The sequence below is a fragment of the Balaenoptera borealis genome (genome assembly GCF_965194805.1).
Source record: "Balaenoptera borealis genome assembly, chromosome: 7".
Classification (NCBI taxonomy): Eukaryota; Metazoa; Chordata; class Mammalia; order Artiodactyla; family Balaenopteridae; genus Balaenoptera; species Balaenoptera borealis.
In genome coordinates, this window is record NC_138864.1 from 73,900,237 (window position 1) to 73,922,079 (window position 21,843).

The window sequence follows — 21,843 nt, forward strand, 5'->3', positions numbered from 1 at the left end:
ATGATCGAGTTGGATTCACACCAGGGTCGCAAGGATGGTTCAACATATGTAAATCAATCAATGTGCTACACCATATCAACAAAAGAAAAAACAAAAACCACACGATCATCTCAATAGATGCAGAAAAAGCATTTGACAAAATTCAATATCCATTCATGAATAAAAACTCTTACCAAGGGCTTCCCTGGTGGCGCAGTGGTTGAGAGTCTGCCTGCTAATGCAGGGGACACGGGTTCAAGCCCTGGTCTGGGAAGATCCCACATGCCGCGGAGCGGCTGGGCCCGTGAGCCACAGCTGCTGAGCCTGCGCGTCTGGAGCCTGTGCCCCGCAACGGGAGGGGCCGCGATGGTGAAAGGCCCGCGCACCGCGATGAAGAGCGGTCCCCGCACCGCGATGAAGAGTGGCCCCCGCTTGCCGCAACTGGAGAAAGCCCTCGCACGAACCGAAGACCCAGCACAGCCAAAAAGAAATAAATAAATAAAAATAAAAGTAGCTATAAAATTAAAAAAAAAAAACTCTTACCAAAGTGGGTATAGAGGGGACATATCTCAACATAATAAAAACAATATATGACAAACCTACAGTCAACATTATATCCAGCAATGAAAAGCTGAAAGCCTTCACACTAAATTCAGAAACTAGATAAGGACCCCCCAATATCACCACTTCTATTTAACATAGTATTGGAAGAACTAGCCCCAGGAATTAGGTACGAAAAAGAAATAAAAGGTATATGAACTGGAAAGGAAGAGGTAAAACTGTCACTATTTGCAGATGACATGATACTCTATATAGAGAACCCTAAAATCTCCAAACAAAAACTATTAGAACTAATCCATGAATTCAGCAAGGGAGCAGGATACAAGATTAATATACATAAATCCGTTGCATTTCTTTACACTAACAATGAAATACCAAAAAGAGAAAGTAAAAAAACAATCCTGTTTAAAATCGATTAAAGAAATTACCTAGGAATAAACTTAACCAAGGAGGTTAAAGACCTATACACTGAAAACTATAAGACATTGATAAAAGAAATTGAAGATAAGTCAAAGAAATGGAAGGATATCCCATGCTGTTGGATTGGAAAAATTAATATTGTTAATATGGCCATAATACCCAAAGCAATCTAGATTCAATGTGATCCCTATCAAAATACGCATGACATTTTTCAAAGAACTAGAACAAATAATCCAAAATTTTATATGCAACCACAAAAGACCTAGAATTGCCAGAGCAATCCTGAGAAAAAAGAACAAAGCTGGAGGCATAACCCTTCCAGACTTCAGACTATACTACAAAGATACAGTAATCAAAACAGCATGGTAGTGGCACAAAAACAGACATATGGATCAATGGAACAGAATTGAGAGCCCAAAAAGAAACCCACACACCTATAGTCCATTAATCTACTACAAAGGAGATAAGAATATACCAAGGAGAAAAGGCTCTTTAACAAGTGGTGTTGGGAAAGCTGGACAGCTACATGTAAATCAATGAAATTAGAACACTCCCTCATACCATATACAAAAATAAACTCAAAATGGTTTAAAGACCTAAATATAAGACATGACACCCTAAAACTCCTAGAAGAGAACATAGGCAAGACATCCTGACATAAATTGTAGCAATATTTTCTTAGATCAATCTCCCAAGGCAAAAGAAATAAAAGCAAAAATAAACAAATGGGACCTAATCAAACTAAAAAGCTTTTGCAAAGCATAGGAAACCATCAGCAAAATGAAAAGACAACCTACAGAATGGGAGAAAATATTTGAGAATGATGTAATGGACAAGGGGTTAATATCCAAAATATACAAACAGTTCATATAACTCAACATTGAAAAAGTAATTAAAAACAAACAACCCAATCAAAAATTCAGCAGAAGACCTAAATAGACATTTATCCATAGAAGACATACAGGTGCATGGAAAGATGCTCTAATTATTAGAGAAATGCAAGTCAAAACCATGATGAGGTAGCACCTCATACCAGTCAGAATGGCTATCATCAAAAAGTCTACAAATAATAAATGCTGGAGAGGATATGGAGAAAAGGGAACCCCTCTACATTGTTGGTGGGAATGTAAATTGGTGCAGCCACTATGGAAAACAGTATAGAGGTGCCTTAAAAAACTGAAAATAGAGCTACCATATGATCCAGCAATTCCACTCCTGGGTATATACCTGGAAAAGACAAAAACTCTAATTCAAAAAGATACACACACCCCAGTGTTCACAGCAGCATTATTTACAATAGCCAAGATACGGAAACATCCCAAATGCCCATCAACAGATGATTGGCGTAAGAAGATGTGATATATATACACAATGGAGTATCACTCAGCCATAAAAATGAATGAAATATTGCCATTTGCAGCAACATCGTTGGACCTAGAAAATATTATGCTTAATGAAGCAAGTCAGATAAAGACAAATATTATATGGTATCACTTATATGTGGAATCTGAAAAAATAATACAAATGAATATGTATACAAAACAGAAATAGACTCACAGACATCAAAAACAAACTTATGGTTACCAAAGGGGAAAGGTGGGGAGAGGGATAAATTAGGAGTTTGGGATTAACAGATACAAAGTGCTATACATAAAACAGATAAGCAACATGGATTTACTGTATCACACAGGGAACTATATTCAATATCTTGTAATAACCTATAATGGAAAATAATCTGAAAAATATAACTGAATCACTTTGCTGTAACCTGAAACTAACACAATATTGTAAATCAACTGTATTTCAATAAATAATAATAATAAAAAGAAGAAGGAGCAGTAAATATAGGGAGTTGAGTAGACAAGTATTGGAGAACTGAAAAGGTAGAGGGGGAACTGCAGTAACATAGAGATAATAAATACAGGAAGTAGCTACCACCCCTAGGGATGACGGAACGAATGGAAGAGGTTGGGTTATTAAAAACCACAAACTTGGAGGAGGGACCTACAGAGATGGGATCCAGACCTCTGAAGAAGGGTGCTGCCTAGCTGTGCAGGTTCCTCAAGAGTCAAACAAAAGACTTAAAGTCAGGCGTTAGTCCTTGAAAAGGTTGTTTTACTTCTACTTTTTATAGAAAGCATCCCCTTCTTTAAGGCATTTTACTTCCACCTACTGGAGAACTGTCATAACGCACTGAATTTGTTGGGACAAGATGCTTCAATACCATAAGTAAACCTAGAATATCCACAATGAGAATGGTACTCTCTGCATGTGGCACAGGGGGGCCACTGGCTATCCCCTGTCTTCCAAAAATTTGCTGAGTTATTTCATTCTCTTATGTATCCTTTCTCATTTTCTTTGATCTTTTTTATTCCTTTCTATAATTTTAATGTGGTATCAAGAGTATCGTGATAAATGCATGCAATCAATAAACTATCTTTAGTCAGCAATTATATATAATTAGTTATACATGTATTTTAATAATTAGTAAATTACTTATTATAGAATAAAGTTGTATTAAAATTCATTTGTAATTTTAACATATTTATTATATCTCTTCACATCATTTGTTTTGTAGGTTCAAAGGAAACAATTAAACATGAAAATTATAATTGAATTGCAATCTTGTATTGGTATAAAACATATCAGCAAATAAGATGTCTGAAAAGAAGGGTACTTCAGAAGAGCTAGAGGATCTCACTAGTCAATTTAGGAAAGAATCTAGATCACGGTTAGTGGAGGAATCTGGAGTTATTAAAGAAACATCAAACTCTCTAAAGGAAGCTTCTGATGGGACCACTTCCAACCAAATTTGTAAAGCGCGTCCTAGAAAAAATACATTAGGTATATGTGATGATACATCAACATCCTCCTCTGGAAGTAAATCTAAGAGAAATGAAGAACAAAGGAAAACTCTTCAATTTTCTGAAACAATCGCTACATATGACAGCTTGCAGTCAAAAAGTGAAATTTCACAAAGTTCATCATTATCAGTTACTAAGATGAGTGCTGAATATCAGGCTTTCGTTGACTCCCTAACTCATGAAACATTAGAAAAAATTAGTCCACAGCTCTCTGAAGAAAATCAGAAAGGACTTGCCTTAGGATCAGATAACTTTACAGTTAACCTCAAAGCCAAGGGTTTACAGGAATTCCCTAAGGACATTTTAAAAATCAAATATGTAAAATATCTCTATTTAGATGAGAATGAAATCAAAAGTTTTAAAGGGGCAGACTCCAGTGATCTGCTAGGACTTGAAATTCTATCCATGCAAGAAAATGGGTTATCATCACTTCCATCTGAAATTCAGTTACTTCATAATTTAAAGCTATTAAATGTCAGTCACAACCAAATATCACATATCCCTAAAGAAATATCACAGCTTGGGACTATCAGGCAACTGTTTTTAAATAACAACTGCATTGAGGATTTTCCTTCTGGCTTGGAAAGTCTTGGAAACTTAGAAATTTTAAATTTGGCTAAAAATAAGTTAAGACATATACCAGATACTCTGTCTAGTTTGAAAAACTTGAGAGCTCTCAATCTGGAATATAATCAGTTAACAGTATTTCCTAAAGCTCTGTGCTTCCTTCCAAAGTTAATTTTACTAAACCTTTCTGGAAACCTGATAAACAGTTTGCCAAAAGAAATTAAGGAACTTAAAAATTTAGAAATACTTTTACTTGATCACAATAAACTTACCTTTTTGGCCGTGGAAATTTTTCAGTTGCTCAAAATGAAAGAACTCCAATTGACAGACAATAAATTGGAAGTTATTTCACACAAAATTGAGAATTTTAGGGAACTTAGGATTCTAATACTTGATAAAAATTTATTGAAAGACATACCAGAGAAAATTTCCCACTGCATAATGTTGGAATGCCTTAGCCTTAGTGATAATAAGTTAACAGAACTTCCTAAGAACATCCATAAGCTTAAAAATTTAAGAAAACTCCATATAAACAGAAATAATATAGTGAAAATACCTGAATATATTTCACATCTTAATAATATGTTCAGCCTAGAATTTTCAGGAAATTTAATCGCAGACTTTCCTATTGAAATAAAAAACTGCAGAAAAATAACTAAAGTTGAATTGAGTTATAATAGAATAATGTATTTTCCACTAGGTTTGTGTGCTTTAGATTCTCTTTATTATTTGGGTTTTAATGGAAATTATATTTCAGAAATACCTGTAGATATATCTTTCAGTAAACAACTGCTTCATTTAGAATTGAATGAAAACAAACTCCTAATATTTTCTGAGCACTTATGTTCTCTTATTAATCTTGAATACCTTGATCTTGGTAAAAACAAAATAAGGAAAATTCAACCATCTATTTCCAATATGGTATCGCTCCGTGTTCTTATTTTATGCTGTAATAAGTTGGAAACTTTCCCCATAGAAGTGTGTACTTTAGAAAATTTGCAAGTACTTGATTTTTCAGAAAACCAAATACAGACTATTCCTTCAGAGATCTGTAACTTAAAAGGAATCCAGAAATTAAACATCTCAAGCAATCCATTTACATATTTTCCTATTGAACTTTGCCAACTTCAATCACTGGAAGAGCTGAATATAAGCCAGATAAATGGGAGAAAGGTAAGAGACGGATATTTAGGACTTTGTGGGGAAGGCATGACTGAAGGGGATCAGAATCTAAGCTGTAGTGTCGGTGTGTGTGTGTGTGTGTGTGTGTGTGTGTGTGTTTAATTTAGCTGGAATACTTTATTTTGTAAAGGATAGGTTTTTTTTTTAAGCCTCAAATACGGCTTACAAATAAACTTTTCAACACAAGAGCTTTACAGGAAAATATTTCATTAAAATGAAATCCCAAGTAATTAAAGCTGACAATTTTATAGACTTATTTTTATTTCAGTTTAACTGTGAAAGGAGTTTTAAAGTTATGGATGTAATATAAACACATTACTGAAAATTTGGGAAATTGAGAAAAAGAAGTAAAAAATTCCACAAGCATACCATCATAATATAACTACTGGTCATATGTTGATACAACTTACTTTCACTCTTGCTTTTTCTTATGTAGATGATTTTATAAGCAATTATAAAAATACTGTACACTCAGTTTTAAAGTCTTTTATTTTCACTTAACATGTAAGAATTTACCCATGACATAACACAATCATCCCAATAATTGTTATAACCAATACGTGATTTATGTAACTAAACCTCTGTTGTTAAGCATTTAGTGATGCTGTAATTGTTCATCATCATAAATAATGCTATGAATTTCTTCATAAATATAGCATTTTTCATATTTTACTATTTCCCTAGGGAATTCTCCCTAAAGAATTGCTAGATCAATGGGTATAAATGTTCTTACAGCATTTCATTTTACTCAATGCTGACTGAATTTTATGGAAATATTTTTTTAAAAAAGCATTACTGATTTATATATTAAGATCTCAGTAAACGAGTGAAAAGGACACAGCTATTATCTAGCAATCTTTAACTTGACCATCACAGTCAAATTAAAGTACCTTGATAGAGACTGGACTATTATGTAGAGCAAGATTTCCCAGAGTCTGTTCCTAAAACACTAGTCCCATGAGCTTTGAGAGGCACTGGGTTCCTCTCTTAGAGAATCACAATGGATTCAGTGTATTAAAAGCTCTGAAGGGTCCTGCACTAAAGAAACCATTTTGTCTCTATTTAACCCACATTTCCCAAAGTTGAAAGTTAAAAAGTTGACCTTTTTAAACCTAATACCTGCTATATAATACATATTCCAGAGAGGCTACTCCAGAAAATACTTGCTTAAGTAGATGGAATGAATAATGATACATGTTGTGTTTTAAACGTTGCTCTTGTACTAAAAGACATGTTTTAGTTCTGCATTATAATCATCAACGAATTCCTTGGCTGATTCATAATCCTCTCACTTTCTCCTCCTGTATCTTACTGTGGAAGTCTGCAAGGTTGTGTCTTTAATTTTCTCTTTTCTATTAACTCCTTCCTAGACTTTGGCATGCACATGACTCTCAAATCTACATAACTGGAGCTAATCTCTCCCAGTGCTGTAGTCCCACAGATTCCCTGGAAATTCCCTGTTCTTCTATTCTTCTATTGTCTCAAAGTCAATATAACTTCAAAATCAAACTCATCTTTCTTTCTAATGCAACTCCTTTAAAAACGTTTCTATTTTTGTTTGTGATGCCACTTTCTTCAGACCTGCCAATCTAGAAATCATGGAACCATCACCAGTTATACCGAATCTTACACCAAAACGATTTCATTGTTCCTCTGAAAAAGCTCTTGGATCATCTCTCTCATTTTCCAATGTCAGTGTCTCATCATTCCATTGTCTCATCATTTACTTCATGCCTAGACTACTCCAGGAACCTCTTGCTGTTCTCTTTGATTCAGTTTCCTTCCTTTTCTTAGGACCTGTCAAAACTATCAGACTTCATTTCACAGGACCATTCTAAGGAATCCAGATTCCTTGGATGGGTGGGTCGTTGCCAAAGACACCATTCCATGTCATTAAAACATCATTTTGAAGGTCACCAGATGAGAAAAATGATTTATCAGAACTCCTTTCAAAAGGAATATTCTCTATCATTGGAAAGATTACTTTGATAACCCTCTTGGGGTGGAGGTAATATGCTCAAAAGATTAATTTATATAACAGCATATATTCACTAAACAGTCATCGGAAGAAGATGAGTCAGGTTAATCACAGGGCTTTTATTTTGCTGAGTGAAGGATGCCCAAGAGGAGTTTCCCTTCCATGGTAGCTCCATCATCACACAGTTCTCAGGCACTTCCTCTAATAAATGTTGAGCAAGTAATTCAAGAATATTTGTTTGAAGGAATGCCAAATTATAGAACTAGCTATCTGTCTTGATCTGACTCCTACCCCGTAGGCCCGGGTTTCAAGCCTTGCTGGAGGCTGTTTCCATGTTCCCTCTCTAAATATATCTCCCTCTGCTTCCTGTCACCTCTCTTTACTGCTCAGCTTCTCACTCGCCATTTTTATGCATGATACTTCTCTTGCCTGAAGTGTCCTGTAACTTCTATACAATTCTATTCTTTCTTAAAAGGCCGTTTGAGTCCCACCTGCTACATGAAGTTTTCTTTTAGTTCTCTCATTTGTACTGATACACATTCCCTAAACTTCTCTCTATATATATTATTGTAAACTTTATTTTAGCACTGAATTACTTATTAATGCTGATTTCTGATTGTTTCATATGTGTGTATTTTGTTCCTTGAACTAAATTTTAATCTCCTTGAAGTTAGGGATTGTCTATTATGCTTCTTTTATATATAGAAGAACACTGAGCACAATATCCAGTATTCACCTTGTTGTTTGATTATTTCTGAGGGGCCCATATATTCAAAACTCTTTTGTTCACTCATAGAACTTCCTTTATTCCAAAAGCCACTTGTGATGGCCTTAGTTTTTCTGACGATGCGTATTTTTTCTTTGCCTTAGCAGAGTATCTTAATTCCTGTTACTTTGCAATACTTTTCGTACTAGGAATTTTCATTTGAGGCTATATTGCCAAACTGTGTGTGTCCATTATAAAGAAATTTACTGAGCACTTACTCAAAATGCATCATGATTGGGAGCATGTATACAAAAAGTAAAAAACATGTATCATGTCATTTAAATATCCAAGAAGAACACACAAGGGACTAATAAAAAGTAATGTTAATGAGAGTAGGAGTAAAGACATCAAATATGGAAGAGAATAGTTTAGAAAGACTTCAGGGCGGAGAAGAAATCAAAGCAGGGTAAGCTTTAGGGACGGAAGAAAGGGATTAGGTGGCAACGAACACTGAGTGTTGGGAGAGTGAGGAAAGTGGTTAGCAAGCCACAGGGTTGAATTGGTAGCACCCGTCAGACTGGAGAAATACCTGCATGCTACACAATTTGTTGTGGGTTTTATTAAGGAAGGGAATCACAAAGACTTTGTGACATAATGAAAATATATCCTTTTTAGGACAAAAAATTCTCCTTCCATTTTATTTTAGAAGAAGTTTTAGTCATAGAAATATTTATTAAAAATATAATTGTTTAATCTTTGTTACAGTTAACAAGACTTCCGGAAGAGCTGTCTAATATGACTCAACTTAAAGGACTTGATATCTCAAATAATGCAATCAGAGAGATGCCAAGAAATATAGGGGAACTGAGAGGTTTGGTTAGTTTAAATGCATACAACAATCAAATAAGATATCTGCCACCATCTTTTCTATCTTTAAATGCTCTCCAGCAACTAAACTTGAGTGGTGAGTGTCAAGCATAACCAATAAGCATAATAAATTGAGTTTTGGTTTCTAGGTTGCAAATTTTGCTGACAAGACAGAATGGCAAACAGTCAACATCATGTATTAAGTGCCCATAGGAAGGAAATGGCTAGTGCAGGTACAGAAAATGAGAGCAAAGCATAAGGTCCAGTTCCTTCCCTAAAAGAGGTTATAATCCAGCTAGGGAACCTGCACACATTTTCATTTCTTTTCTGTCTTCTCTGCCTATACCCAGTTATTCATTATTTCTTCCCTTTGTGAACCTGACCTCATCTCTCTCTCTTCACACACCTACCTACACAACCTTAGGTCAGCATTGTCTCTATTTTCCTTCTCTGCTGGCTCCCCGATCCCACTCCTACACCCTACAATACTCTAATTACCTTACACTCTTTTACAAAGTAAATCAGTTCAATAACAACAACAAAAAAAGTAAATCACTCACTCTAAAAATATCAGAATTCCCAAAGCTAGACAAGTATTTTTCTTAATAATTTTTATTATGAAATATTTCAAACTTACAGAAAAATAATAAACACCTATGTACTTACTCTCAGGTATAAGGAATGCTAACATTTTGTGATATTTACTTGAGATATTTTTGATTAAGAAATAAAACAGAATTGAAACTTCTTTTGTACTTCTCCCCAAACTAGAAGTAACCACTGTACTGAAGTTGATGTATATCTTTTTTCTATCCATGTTTTTATACATATATATATCCATAACAAAGTAACATTATTTTGAGTTTTAAATTTTATTATATCTTATCATACTATATGGTATGTAATTTACCATTCTGTAACTTGCTTTTTCATTTGTCATATTTCCAAAATTAATCCATGTTAATGTATACATAGACCTATTTCATTCATTTTAAATGTATGTATAATATGTATAATATTCAATTATATGGTTAAACAACAATTAATCCATTATCCTGTTGATAGACAATTAGGTTGTTTCCAATTTGTTTGCTACTACAAATATCCCTGTACATGTTCCTAGTATACATCTGCTTGAGTTTTTCGAAGTGCATATAGCTATAAGTAGAATCACTGGATCAGAGGTTATGTACATCTTCAACTTTACCAGATTTGAGGAAATTTATGCCCATAGTGGTTGTACCAGCTAATCTCATAAACAGCTGGGTTTCTAAAATTATATCTTTCAGTTGAAAGTAGCACTTATAACCAGAGCCCTGCACCTTCTTAAATTTAGAGGATTTCTAGATTACAAACAAACTCATCTTTTGGGTGCACTAGTACCAGTAGTACAGTAAAACCTACAGTAAATGTATCAATACTTAGATATAATGCAACTGGCATTTGTTTCCTGAATCCCCAGAACTCCTAGTAAGCTGGCTATGTAGGTATACATCCGTTTGCAATAACTTGCAATAAGTTACAATAACTCAGCCCTGCAATTTAAGTTTTTGGTCCCACTTTTGTATTTTGACAAAGTTTCACTGTTTTTTAGGGAGGTTATCTATTTTGTCCAAGTGTAGGACATGCTTCACTCAGCTACTATTTGTGCATGAAAAAAACAAAGGCTGACCAGAGTCTTCTGGCCCACTGGAGAACACAACTACCAATAGAAAGCATAGTTCTCTTGAGGCTCTCTAGTACAAGAATCAAGACAAAATAGGAAGATCATAGACTGTTCTGCAAGCTTAGCCAGTTCTCTGTTAGTCCCTATCAGAATTAGAAAAGTGTATCAGTCAGGATCCAGTCAGGAGACAGAAACCACACCTTAGTTAATTACTAAGTAAAATCTTATTAACTGTTTAACTAAAAGGGTAAAGAGAGAATCCTAAGGTTATCACAAAAGTAGCAATGGCAGGAAGCAATAACCATCTTATGGCTGAGGGAATAAAGTGAAGAAGTTGGAATTATTAAAACTTAGACGTTTGGAGGAGGGGTCACGCAGTGGTGAAACTCGGAAGTCTGAGGATGAAGTACTGCTTGCCTGGTGCTTGTTCCTCTGAGCTTGAGGGTGGTGAGTGTGTGTTTGTGTAGGGGGCGGCAGTGTGTGTGTGTGAGAGAGAGAGAGAGAGAGAGAGAGAGAGAGAGAGAGAGAGAGAGAGAGAGCGAGAGAAAGGAGCTAGTTCTGCAGGTGTTGGGAAAACTGCAAACTGCATTCAGCTGTTATGGGCAGGAACTGCTGCCGGTGGGGTAAAAGAGTGTTGCTGGTGTGACACCCAAGGAAAAACAATCAAGGAGCCCACAGAGATGGGTTTGGATCTAAGAGATAATCGCTACACAACTGGCATGCCCATAGTCTCCAGCTTTCCTTGCCAGATTTGAAGTTAGAATCCGTTTCCTCCATTCATGAAACGAAGCTAACAGGAATACCCACGTCATAGATTTGGTTTGTGGACTGAATGAGACTTTGAAAGCTGGTGGCATCTTCATTATTCAGACAAAAGACATTTATATACAGTCTTGAGAATTAGTCCCCTCTGTCACTAATGCTAGTGGATTTAGAAAGATAGATAACCACTCTGAACCTCAGTTTTTCCATCAGCAAGATAGGAAAGCTATAACTTCTGCTTGTTCATAGAATCGTGGAAATATAAGATAAAACTTATGAAAATATTTTGATAAATGTGAGACATTATACCAGTGAAAGGGATTTATAGATTAATTCCTTGCTTTCCTCAAAGCACAGACTTTGAAGTAGGACATTATTTAGAATTCTAACTCCATCATTCACATCAGCTAGATTATCCAATTTGCTGGTATAATAATGTTCCCAGTACTCTATAATCTTTTATTTCTGTAGAATCAGTAGTAATGTTCCCATTTTCATTTCTGATTTTAGCAATTTGAGTCTTGCTTCTTTTTTCTTAGTCCATTGAGCTAAAGGTTTGTCAATTTTGTTGATCTTTTCAAAGAACCAACTTTTGGTTTTGTTGATTCTATTGTTTTTCTATTCTCTATTTCATTTATATCTGCTCTAATCTTTATTGTTTCCGCCTTCTGATAGTTTTGGATTAATTTGCTTATCTTTTTCTAGTTCATTTAGGTGTAAAGTTATTAATGTGAGATATTTCTTCTTTTTCAGCTATAAATTTCATCCTAAGCACTGCTTCTGTTGCATCCATAATTTTTGTTTATTGTGTTTTCATTTTCATTCATCTCTTTGTATTTTATAATTTCCTTTTTGATTCCATCTTTGACACATTGGTTGCTTAAAAGTATGCTGTTTAAATTTGTAAATTTTCCAGTTTTCCTTCTATTATTTTTCATAGTTTCATTCCATTGTGGTCAAAGAAGATATACTGTATGACTTTTTTCAGTCAATTTTAATTTATTGAGACTTGTCTTGTGGCTTATTATATGGTCTATCATGGAGAATGTTCTATGTGCACTTGAGAAAAATGTGTATTCTGCTGTTGGAGTGTTCTATGTATGTCTGTTAGGTTTAGTTGTTTTATAGTGTTGTTCAAGTCTCCTATTTCCTTACTGACCTTTTGTCTAAATGTTCTATCCATTATTGAAAGTGAGGTATTATAGCCTCCATCTATTATTGTAGAACCACTTGTTGCTCCCTTCAATTCTGTCAATATTTGTCTAATATGTTTTGGGGCTTTGCTGTTAGGTATGTATATACTTATAACTGTTATATCTTCTTAATGTAATGATCCTTTTAACAATATATACTGTCCTTTGTCCTTTATAACAGTTTTTGACTTAAAGTCTATGTTATCTGATATTAGTAAAACCACCCCAACTCTTTGGTTAGTATTTGCATAGATATCTTCTTCTGTCCTTCAATACCTAGAGCCATAAAAGAAAATACTACTTTCCCAGTCTTTGCAGCTTAGCTCTATGCTGGGGCACTTCAATGCTAAGTCAGGCCACCTATGACTCTGCCTTAGCCTTCTTCTCCTGATTGTGTGAAGCCCAAAAATCCACCACAGGTGCAAACCTAGGATTCTCTCAGTTCTCTTCTGTGCATGTGTTCAGTCCTGGATATGCTTACTGTACTCCATTTCCCCAGGATACACCATGGCCCTTCTGAGCCCTTATTCCCCCAAGAAACTTCCTCTTCAGTCTCCTCCTTCCTGGGCTTTTGGATCTGTTTGCTGCTTTCCCTGTCTGCTGTTCCTTGCCCCAGGTAGGGTCAGACATGTGTGTCTTTACATGTGACAACCACTTGCCACTCAGGAAGGCAGCTCCATCCTGAGTCGGGGGAGCAAAACAAAAGTCAGCCTCTGTGTCAGTCCCTCGGGGAATCAGCAGACAGGTCAAAATGCAAAACCTCAGTATTAAAAGAACAAGGTCCATGTTGGCTTTCTGGCATGAGCAAGCTGCACCAGGAATGCAGGCTGCCCTCTCCACAGCTGTTGCTGCCATGCTGGGAAATGGAGGGTGGTATGGAGACGAGTGAAAAAGCCACAGTGCTCTTTTACCAAAATTCTGCTGCCTTTTTCTTCATTGAGCAGTATCCTAGTAACCAAAATTCTGGATTAAATTCCAGAATTCTGAAAAAGCTGATTCTATCAGCCCTTTCCAGCTTTTGATTGTTTCAAGTGGAGGGGCTGAGTTTTTGAGAGGCCTACTCTGAATTTTCTGTGACATTCATTCTAGGTGTGTTTTTCATATTTATTTATACTGCTTGGATTTTGCTGTTTCTGGTCTGTATATTCATGTATTTTACTACATTGGGGGACTTTTTTTAACCGTTATTCCTTCAAAATTTTTTTCTGCTTCATTTTCTCTCTCTACTCCAATTACCTTTACATATTGTCCTACAAATCCCTAAAGTGCTCTCTCTCTCTCCCTGTGTGTGTGTGTGTGTGTGTGTGTGTGTGTGTGTGTGTGTGTGTGTGTGTGTACACAGAGCTTTCAGCATCTCATATTGATCTGCCTTCAAGTTTACTGACTTGTCTATCATTTCTATTGTTAAATCTCTCCAATTAATTTCTAATTTCAGATACTGAATTTTTCAGTTCTAGCATTTCCATTTTTCCTTTTTCATAGTTTATATTTCTCCTCCAAGATTTCCTATTTTTTTCATTCATTATAAGAATATCTTTCTTTACATTCTTGAACATCATTGTATTAGCTGCTTTAAAATTCTTATATGTTAACTACAGCAATTGAGTTGTTTTTTTCTCTTGGGAGTGAGCCACATTTTCTTTTTTCTCTGTTTTGAATCCTGAACCCTATAATCAATTCTATTTCTCTCCAATGTTGATATTTGTTTTTGTTGCTATTGTTGCTTCATCAGGCACTTAAGTTGCTGGACTAAAAATACAAACTCCTTCCCTGCAAATGGCAGCTCCTTAGATCTTAGTTCAGTACTTTTAGCCATTAGCTGTTATATCAGTTTTCTATTGGTATGTGACAAGTTTCCACAAAATTTCGCTTCTTAAATTAATAAAATATTTATTTCACACAGTTTCTGAGGGTCAGGAACCCAGGAGGTGTTTAGCTGACTTGTTCTATCTCAGAGTCTTATATGAGATTGCAGCCAACCTGTTGGCTGGTGCTGCAGCCAGGCTTGATTAGGGCTGGTGGATTTGCTTCAAAGCTTATTTATGTGGCTACTGGCAGCAGGATTTAGTCCCTTTCCATATGAGCCTCTTTATGACATGGCAACTGGTTTTCCCCAGAGCTAGTGATATCAGGGAGTGAGAGAGAATATACTTAAGTCAGAAGCAGCACACACTCCAAGAAGCAATGAGCAACTCTAGTACCCAGATCTTGGTTTCTAAATACCTTTCTTCACTAAAAGGAACCAGGTTCCTTTAATTTTGGCTAAAATAATATAACCACAAATATATAAATAGCACAAAGGCAAACGTTAGGCCAGTTCCTCTTGAAATGATTACAAATTCTTACTTTGTCAGTTATCACAGTTTTACTTTTTATGTCAGGTTTATGTTAGATTAAGGTGGGTTTTTTTTTTTTAAAGATCAAAAAAATTTTTTTTAAGATTTTTTTTTTTTTATGTGGACCATTTTAAAAGTCTTTATTGAATTTGTTACAATATTGCTTCTGTTTTATGTTTTGGTTTTTTGGCCACGAGTCATATGGGATCTTAGCTCCCTGATCAGGGATCAAACCTGCACCCCCTGCATTGGAAGGTGAAGTCTTAACCACTGGACTGCCAGGGAAGTCCCACAGATTAAGGTGGTTTTGAAAAAATGATGTTTAGGGAAGTTGGAGCTTAATCTTCACTCCTTGAGGGTGGACCAGACTTCATAACTCAGTTCTAAAGAATAGAGTATGGAAAGGAGAAAATCAAAACATTACATTGGAGAAACCTGGCAGACACTATTTTAGCCAAGGGATAACGTTTAACATGCTAGTGATGTCTTGTGGATGTCAGGTATCCCTGGTGTGATGAGAGCACTTCACCTCTGTGGTATTCTTTCCAAAAACCCATAACCCCAGTCTATTCATGAAAAAATATATCAGATAAACTCATATTAAGGAATATTCTACAAAATACCTAACTTGTACTACTCAAAACCATCAAGATCATGAAAAACAAGGACAGGCTGAGGAACTGTCACAGACCAGAAGACATAACTGTATGCAGTGTGCTATCCTGGAATGGATACTGGAACAGAAAAAGGACATTGATGGAAAATATAATGAAATTCAAAAATGTCCAAAGCTTATTTAATAGTAATGTGCCAATGTTAAAGTTTCTTCGATTTAAAAATGTAATACAATGGTACAGATGAACCGGTTTTCAGGGCAGAAGTTGAGACACAGATGTAGAGAACAAACATATGGACACCAAGGGGGAAAAACTGTGGTGGGGTGGGGATGGTGGTGTGCTGAATTGGGCGATTGGGACTGACATGTATACAGTGATGTATCTAAAATTGATGACTGAATAAAAAAAAAATGTAATACAATAATGTGAGATGATAACATCAGGGAAAACTAAAACTAGATGAAGAGTATACAGGAACTCTATACAATTTCTGCAACTTTTCTGTAAATCTGAAATTACTGCAAACAAAATTTATTTAAAAAATTACCATCTCACTTACTCTGTAAAGTCCTTTCCTGCATTATAAGAGGAGAGCCTCCTTCTCATTTAGTCATTCTCTATGAGAAAAAGGAAACATTGCTCTGTTTCTATACTTTCTCCTTTTCATTCCTAGCAAGTGGACAACAGTAAGAACTTATGTTTTGCCAGCATTGTGAGGCTCCTCTGATACTTTGTCAGTGAGACACTGTAGATGCCCTTTACATAGTTGTTATTTGTCTCCATAGTTTTCTTTTACAGAAGGATATAATTCAATTATAATTTTTTTCTACTAGGAAATAATCTGACAGCTCTGCCTAGTGGTATCTACAACCTTTTTTCACTGAAGGAGATAAATTTTGATGATAACCCTTTGCTGAGACCTCCAATGGAAATCTGTAAAGGAAAACAATTGTATACTATTGCACGCTATCTACAGAGGGCAGATGAGAGAGATGGTAGGTGATGAGTGATTGGCTAGCTTACGAGTCATTTTCTGGCATCTATAAATTAACAAATAGTTTGCTTTAATCAGAGGCTTTCAATCTGGCAGAGACTTTCAAATATTTATCGTCTACCCTTTCCTGAAGGCTAGGAGTTTATTTTGGTAATTTTGATTATTTAATCTGGGTCTACACAATTTGAACCATTGAAAACAGGTAAATTTAAGTCACAGGTGAGCTGCTTCCCACCTACTGGCCTCAATGTACTTCAAGAGATTTTTCATCATGGTTGTGGCCAAACTCAGAGAATCTACATACAGATTTTTTCGTCAGCTCTGATCACCATATGTAGTTGTTCTAAAAGTTGTATTTTGCCTTGAAGGAAGTTCATAGATCCTTTACATTGATGCCAGTCAGTTCTTAGCTCATTATGATCACCTGTCTGTAATCCTTGGGCATTCTTCATTCCTTCTGTTCTTAAGAGCTCCTTTGGTTGTTCCTGATTACTTCAGAGAGCAGGTCCATTTTCTTTAAATGTCCTTTCACCGGACCAGACAGAGACTGGTTTCTCCAAGCCTTTGGGATGGAAGTTTCACTATCCAGTTCTTTCCCTGGGTTTGGGTTCCCAACAACTAAGCTTTTTTCTGGGACTCTAACTTTGCCGCTCATTGTCAATCCTCAGAGTAGATTCAGATTTTGGTCCTCCAATTTAATGCCGTATTTAAGTATTAAAGCAATTTAATGATCCAGGTTTGGGGAAAGAGAATATATACAACTATCAGGACCCTGTCTATGTAATCAGGAGGCTTATATCATCATAATCTTATAATCTATTGAGATGGTCACTAAAAATGTACAGTCCTCTGTAAGCCACAATATGTATGGCTACCATTCAGAAGCTGTTGCAAGACGTGGGCCTCACGGATGGAAGGAACCTAAGCAATAAAAAGTCACTGTAGGTGTTTTCTCTAACTTGCTAGGCAAGTTGGTTCTGCTAATTATCATAAAAAAGGGGATATTTAATGGTAACTTTATTTTTATAAAACAAAGCTTTTAGGGGTTTCCAAGGATCTATAAAGTATTCCTGTTAGGTAACAGTACTTTAGAGAAGGGCTGTAAAGTTACATGATTGAACTTCCTTGTTAAAATTCTGTTACTCAAGTTCCTGAGGAAGGAAGATTCATGTGGTTCTAGCCTCTTTGGGGAAAGTTCAACGGGCAATGACAACAGATGAAAGTCAGCAAAAACAAGAGAATCCAAGCCATTTATCTCCTTTCTTTATTCCCACGGGGCCTTCATACTGTAGGCTTGGCACCCAGAGAAATTGGAAAGCAAGTCATCATAGGAGATGTTAATTCTGCAATTAACCACGAACATGGGGTCTCTTCCTTAAAATTTCACTTAGGAGATTGGACTTCCAATTATATCATTAGCATATAATCTAGCCTGAGGGATTAATGGTATGGATAAAAATTTAAAAACAGAAAGCATAGAACATATTTGAGATGATTACAGAGGGACGGCAGATCACTGGTTCTTGAAAATTCTCAAATTACCTTGGTTAACAAAAAAATGGATCTAAAAAAAAATGGATCTAGTTTAAATTACCTAGAAGCTTTTTTATAAACTAAAAATACTCTACTTATATCTAAGCCAACATTCATTAAATAAGTGATGTGAATATAAAATAAGCATATATATATACCATACTTATAGTAGATTTGAACTTGGTTTCTCAGGATGGTACCCAAAGAAGCATATTAAAAAGTCAGAATTGAAGGAAGGAGCTAAATTCATTTCAAATCCTGAAAGAATTAAAGGGTTTGATGATCACCTTGAAGTTGCTTATAATATCCTTTTTAATAGACATTTTATGTTAAATAGACATTTTACATTATTTATGTTTAGGGTTATTCAGATTTTAGAAGAAATGGAATAAATGGTTCAAATTTCAGTTTGTGCATTAGAGCTACACTTTAGTTTTCAATCTTATTTGATATGTACATCTTATATATAGCAGCACAGAAGTAAAAAACCTAGCTATAATATTAACTCAGAATAGAGTATGTTTTTCAAAAGAGATGACCTAAATTTTCTTTTATGTTCAAATGTAGAGAAAATCTTAGCGAAGATCTTCAAGATAATTGCCAACAATATTACTGAAACAAATTTTCAATTTTTGTGTCAAAAACTAAACCTGGCAATCACAGAAACTGATAAGTCTACCATGAGGTATGTATGAATGACAACATGTAGTATAAGCTTATTCTCATGTTCTGATTTATATCATATTGATATTACATGGTTTTGAAACATTCATATTAACATGAACTCTAATTTGCTGTAAAAGACTGATTTTAGTTTATTATATATTTGAGATCCATATGGGAATAGTAGTTTTAGAGCAAGTACTCTGAGGATAGACTGCTTGGCTTTAAATCCCAAATAGTTTTGTGATCCTGGATAAGTCCCCTAACTTAGCTGTGCCTCAGTTTCTTTACTGGTAGAATGGATAGACTTATCTAAGAGAGCTGTCATGAGATCAAGTTATAAAGCATGTAGCATTGTAGCAGTAATGTACTGGTTTATAGTAAATAGTCCACAATTATTTTGAGGTCTTGAGTAAATCTCTCTTAGGATCAAATGTTAATTGAATTGTTGATTTTCTTCAAGGAAACAAGGGATGGCATGGGACTAACATTCACTTACTATGTATGTGACAAACTCTGCGCTAAACTTTTATATAGACTATCTTCACCAATTAATTTAATCCTCACTTCACTCTGGTAAACTAGCTTGAAAACCTAGATATATAATACTGATGTAGTTTAAAACAATGTTCTTAATTGATAATTAAAATAATTATTATTTCACAATTTTCAGCACTGTTTCATTAAGTGAGAGAGTCCACCGAACACTTGATAAGTGGAAAATGGAAAATAACAACTTGTCAGTAACCACTGCTGCTCTAAGAGACCAACTAACTCGGGCACTAACTATGATAGGAGCATATGAAATTATGGACAAAATAACAGCTTTAAAACTTTTTACATGTGCAATTAAATTCTGAACAGTGTATCCAGAATAAGAACTGAGAACTTATGATGCACTTATATAATTGAAACTGGATACAAGAGAATTGCACGTCATGTTTCTTTTCATGTATTCCTAAGAGATGATGACAATTTATGGCTACCACTCTAGTGTTATCATAATAAAATATTACAGACACCATTTTATGTATTTATTCTGTTGCCTCTCTACCCTTCCTTCAGAGATACAGATATAAAGAAGCTGTTCTTAAGCTAATATAAATCCTTAGGCACTCTTATCCCTACTGGAAAAAGTTTAAAAATAGAGGATTGGAGACATAGGCATTATCCTTGTGAACCAATATTTCATGTTGCACTTCCAAAACAACAACAAAGACAGTAAAATATATGGTGCTTAAATCCAACCTGCAAGATTAAGTCCTTTGTTTAATTTGGTCTCACATCACAAAGTTTCTGTATCTTTTAAGTAGAAAGTTATCTTATAAAGTTAACAAAAACTGCACTATGTCTAGAATATTCTTAAATCACTTGGAAACCCAATACACTAGTTTAAGTGAGTGGAAAGTGAAGAATCCAGAAGTATCATTAGTTTCACACATGGCTGGTGTGATGGTTAATGTTCTCAGCTGGTGGCAAGGTACTTCCATAGAACATTGAAATGGGAAGGATCTTGGAAACTATCATTTTACAAATAAGAAAATTAAGACCTAGAATAACTAAGTGATATAAACCAGGTTCTCTACCCTTCGTTCAGAGATACAGATATAAAGACCAGAAAATTTTCTAGGGGAAACTTTGGTCTGAAGAGAGAGAGAGAGAGAGAGAGAGAGGGAGAGAGGGAGAGAGGGAGAGAGGGAGAGAGGGAGAGAGGGAGAGAGGGAGAGAGGGAGAGAGGGAGAGAGGGAGAGAGGGAAAGCTGGATAACATCAGAACAATGAAAGCACTTTCACTGTGCCCAGTTCTTATCGTCTCTTGCCATATTGCTACAACAGCCTTTTAAACAGATGTCCTATCCTATAGACTCACCCAAACCATACTGTATTTTGCTGCCAGATTTATCTTTTAAAAACACAGATCTAACCATATCAACCTCCTGATCAAAATTTAAAATTATTTCTTTTATCGCCTAGATCACTCCATTCTTTCCCTGTTATTCTCCAGTCAAGCCAAGCTTTTCGAAACTCCTAAAATATGCTATGAACTCTCACTCTCTCCTTTGCATTTACTCTTCTTTCTGCATGGAACATGTTCTCCTTTTCTCTGAATACCTACCTCTCCTGGCTAATTTCCATGCATCTTCCCTAAGACTTAGCCCAGATCATATCCTCTCCCCTCTCCCTGAGAATCAAATCTTGGAACAAAAATATCTAGAAAATAATGGTTATGAGAACTTATTTCTTTAATTATCATGCTATACATATATTATACAATAATATTCATAACATTAGTAATGAAAGAATAAAAGCAATTTGAAATAATTAAGCATATACTAGAGCAAAACATGACTCAAAGACCAAATGTATTAAAGCTATGACAGGTGAAATTTAAATCTCTAATATAGCAGCCATATTAAATACTGTAGTTAACTGTGTGTTCATGTTGGTACATGACAGAATCTGCCACTTTGCAATTGGAATTCCTCCTCTCCTATTTTTGATGAACTTGATATTATATCAATATCTTGGAAACTGATGTCTAGATCTGAAAGATTTCCCATAAAAAATTTCTTGTATAGTTACATTTTGTTTTTTAATCGGTCGGACAATTTTAGCTTTTTGATTTGAGTATCTATTTCCATTTAATTACTATTTCCATTTAATTCCATTTAATATTTTGGGGTGGGTTTTTAAGATATATTCACATGCCATAACAGTCATCTTTTATTTTTAACAGTCATCCTTTTAAAGTGTATAATTAGTCGAGTTGTGCACCTTTCACCACCATCTAATTCCAGAATATTTTCATCACTTCAGAAAGAAACCCCAGGCCCATTAACAGTCACTCTCCATTTTCCCTTCCCCCCGGCCCCTGGCTACTAATAATCTGCTTTCTGTCTCTATGGATTTGCCTACTCTAGATGTTTCATATAAATGGAATCATATAATATATGAC

General features: G+C 35.2%; 1 protein-coding gene across 1 annotated transcript; it reads left to right on the forward strand.

Annotated features, from left to right (window-relative positions):
* Nucleotides 1–516: 516 nt before the first annotated feature.
* Nucleotides 517–20,593, forward strand: LRRD1 (leucine rich repeats and death domain containing 1). The gene is made up of 5 exons (XM_082398713.1): nucleotides 517–5,564; nucleotides 9,023–9,221; nucleotides 16,532–16,693; nucleotides 18,793–18,910; nucleotides 19,562–20,593. Exons 1-5 carry the CDS (start codon nucleotides 3,618–3,620, stop codon nucleotides 19,746–19,748), a joined length of 2,613 nt encoding a protein of 870 aa, XP_082254839.1. The 5' UTR covers nucleotides 517–3,617; the 3' UTR covers nucleotides 19,749–20,593.
* Nucleotides 20,594–21,843: the final 1,250 nt, after the last annotated feature.

What these genes read in the sequence shown, in the direction of transcription:
- LRRD1 (XM_082398713.1), top strand. Translation starts at nt 3,618, where the DNA reads ATGTCTGAAAAGAAGGGTACTTCAGAAGAGCTAGAGGATCTCACTAGT. An exon ending in GCCAGATAAATGGGAGAAAG is followed by an intron (nt 5,565 to 9,022) that starts GTAAGAGACGGA and finishes TCTTTGTTACAG; the next exon opens with TTAACAAGACTTCCGGAAGA. An exon ending in ACTGATAAGTCTACCATGAG is followed by an intron (nt 18,911 to 19,561) that starts GTATGTATGAAT and finishes CACAATTTTCAG; the next exon opens with CACTGTTTCATTAAGTGAGA.